A 2286-nucleotide genomic window follows, 5' to 3' on the forward strand; every position below is an offset into this window, starting at 1 on the left:
GGGAGAATTACTATATTTATATATATATACTACCTTTACTTATGCACTTCATATGTATATGGGATAAAGTGTGACATGTAATGTCACGTTGTTGGTCACATATTCCAACAATTTTAATCTAAAAGATCTAAAATCTATAAAGGATTATTTAAGCATTTAAATTAAAAGAACTAGTAATACCCTAAAACTATATTAAATAGAATATATTAAAAAAGTATTAGTTAGATTTAATACATTGAGTTCTAATTCTGTTTCTATTTTAATAAATTCTAAAATAAAACTATTTCATAATAAAAAGAAAGCTAATAATAATGATATTAAACTATATCAAGAAATTATAGACTCTTTATTATATCTAACTCTCAAAAGTAAACTAAATATAATCCTTCCAATATTTAAATTAATTAGTTTCTTTTTTAATCCTAATACAGAGTATATTCAAGCCACTAAAAGAGTACTACGATACTTAAAAGGCACTATAAATAGAAAAATTAATTATAATAAAATAAAGAATCTTTACATTTAAGACTTCTATAATATCAACTATAAGGAAAAATTGAATACCTATAAATTCATTAATAAATATATATTTATATTAGGAAATAAATCAATGAATTAGAAATCTAAGCTATAACCAATAGTAGCTCTTTTTACAATTGAATTAGAATTTATTACTATAAATCTAGTTATTAAAGAAACTATTTATATTAAAAAGCTATTATTAGAATTTAATTTGTATAAATAAAGTAAATTCTCTTTATATACAGATAATCAAGTTATACTAGCCCTTATTAAGAACTCTATATTCCATAAAAGAAATAAGTATATAATAATCAGATTCTACTTTATTAAAGATATTATTAAATCAGAGAATTTAAACCTAATTTATATAGTTATTAATGATTAGAAGGCTGATAGGCTTACAAAAGCATTAACTTATACTAAACTAATCAAATTTATGAATTGAATTAATTTAAGTTAAGATATATAATAAGATTGATTTAATATACCTATTAAAAGGATATATAAGATTCTATAATAAATATACTAAATCATTTGTTAATATCTTATTAATTAAACTATATATGAATTAATAATATATATATAATATGATTTTATATTATAGAATTATATTATTATATTATGATATAGCTATATTTCTTATCAAATTGATTTATAATAAAATAGAATAAAATAAAATTATATAAAAGATTGTTAAAAAATTAACTAAATTAATTAATTGTATTTTTCTTTTATAATATAAAATGATTCTATAAGATTCGATTTAAATCAATCTTATTTGTAAGCATAGAAACTATTAGAATTTCATTATGAATTATATAAACTTAGGATATTCTTTAAAGAAAACCTAGAAAAAGCAAGCAAATTCAGCTCAATCAAGCTCTCTCTTATAATTTGTTTTCAATTCAATTCTTATATTATATTTGATTTGTCCTTCAAGCTAAAGTGACTAAGTCTTCCACTATTACTGGAATATTATCATTATATTCTAGAAAATTACCTCCAATAATTACCTGCAGCACTCGTCCCTCCCGCATCGGTCATTTGATGGCGCAGCATGTCATCGTCGAACTTGACTCTCATCTCTCTAAGCTCGGCAGGAGTGATCTCCACCTGTCTCTCATTGACATGCTCTCGCATCCGCTACCACTTCTCGATGAGCCGGGCGTACCTTCTAAATATCCAGCAACAAATCCAACTCCACATTACGCCAAGGCACATACTCGTGCTTGGTCAATCGAAATTCTCAAACATAGTGCTTTCATCTTCGTCATTCCTCAGTACAACTGGGGCTATCCGGCGGTGATCAAGAATGCTATGGACTATCTCTATTATGAGTGGGCTGGAAAACGGGTGTTTGTCGTGAGTTATGGAGGACAAGATGGAGGCAAGGCTGTAGCGCAGCTCATTCAAGTATGTCAGGGGCTTAGAATGTGTTGGGACAGGGATCATGTGACTACGCTAGCGTTGACACTAGCGTCTTCCGACACTACAGTAATACATTTCATAATCCTAGCTTTTAGAAACCTCAAGCAATATAATAATAATACAAACTATAATACTATATTAACTTCATTATCCTCATAATAATATTAATATCAATTAATGATATTATAGATTAGAAGTTTAATACCTTAATTTTAAATTGTAATATGTGATTTAGATTAAAATTAATATTTCTTTAAAGAGATATAAACTCTTGTATTATTTCAATATAATTTGATATTTGTCTTTATATGAATAAAAACAATTGATAATATAGTA

At 25.3% G+C, this 2286-nt stretch overlaps 1 protein-coding gene across 1 annotated transcript; it reads left to right on the forward strand.

Annotated features, from left to right (window-relative positions):
• Positions 1-1650: 1650 nt before the first annotated feature.
• On the forward strand, positions 1651-2020 carry EAF01_012051 (uncharacterized protein; the record flags this gene model as incomplete). The annotated part of the gene is made up of 2 exons (XM_038920309.1): positions 1651-1935; positions 2000-2020. The coding sequence occupies 2 exons, from the start codon at positions 1651-1653 to the stop codon at positions 2018-2020; spliced, it is 306 nt and encodes a 101-aa protein (XP_038764214.1).
• Positions 2021-2286: the final 266 nt, after the last annotated feature.

The sequence above is a fragment of the Botrytis porri genome, assembly GCF_014898465.1.
Source record: "Botrytis porri strain MUCL 3234 chromosome Unknown BPOR_030, whole genome shotgun sequence".
Taxonomy (NCBI): Eukaryota; Fungi; Ascomycota; class Leotiomycetes; order Helotiales; family Sclerotiniaceae; genus Botrytis; species Botrytis porri.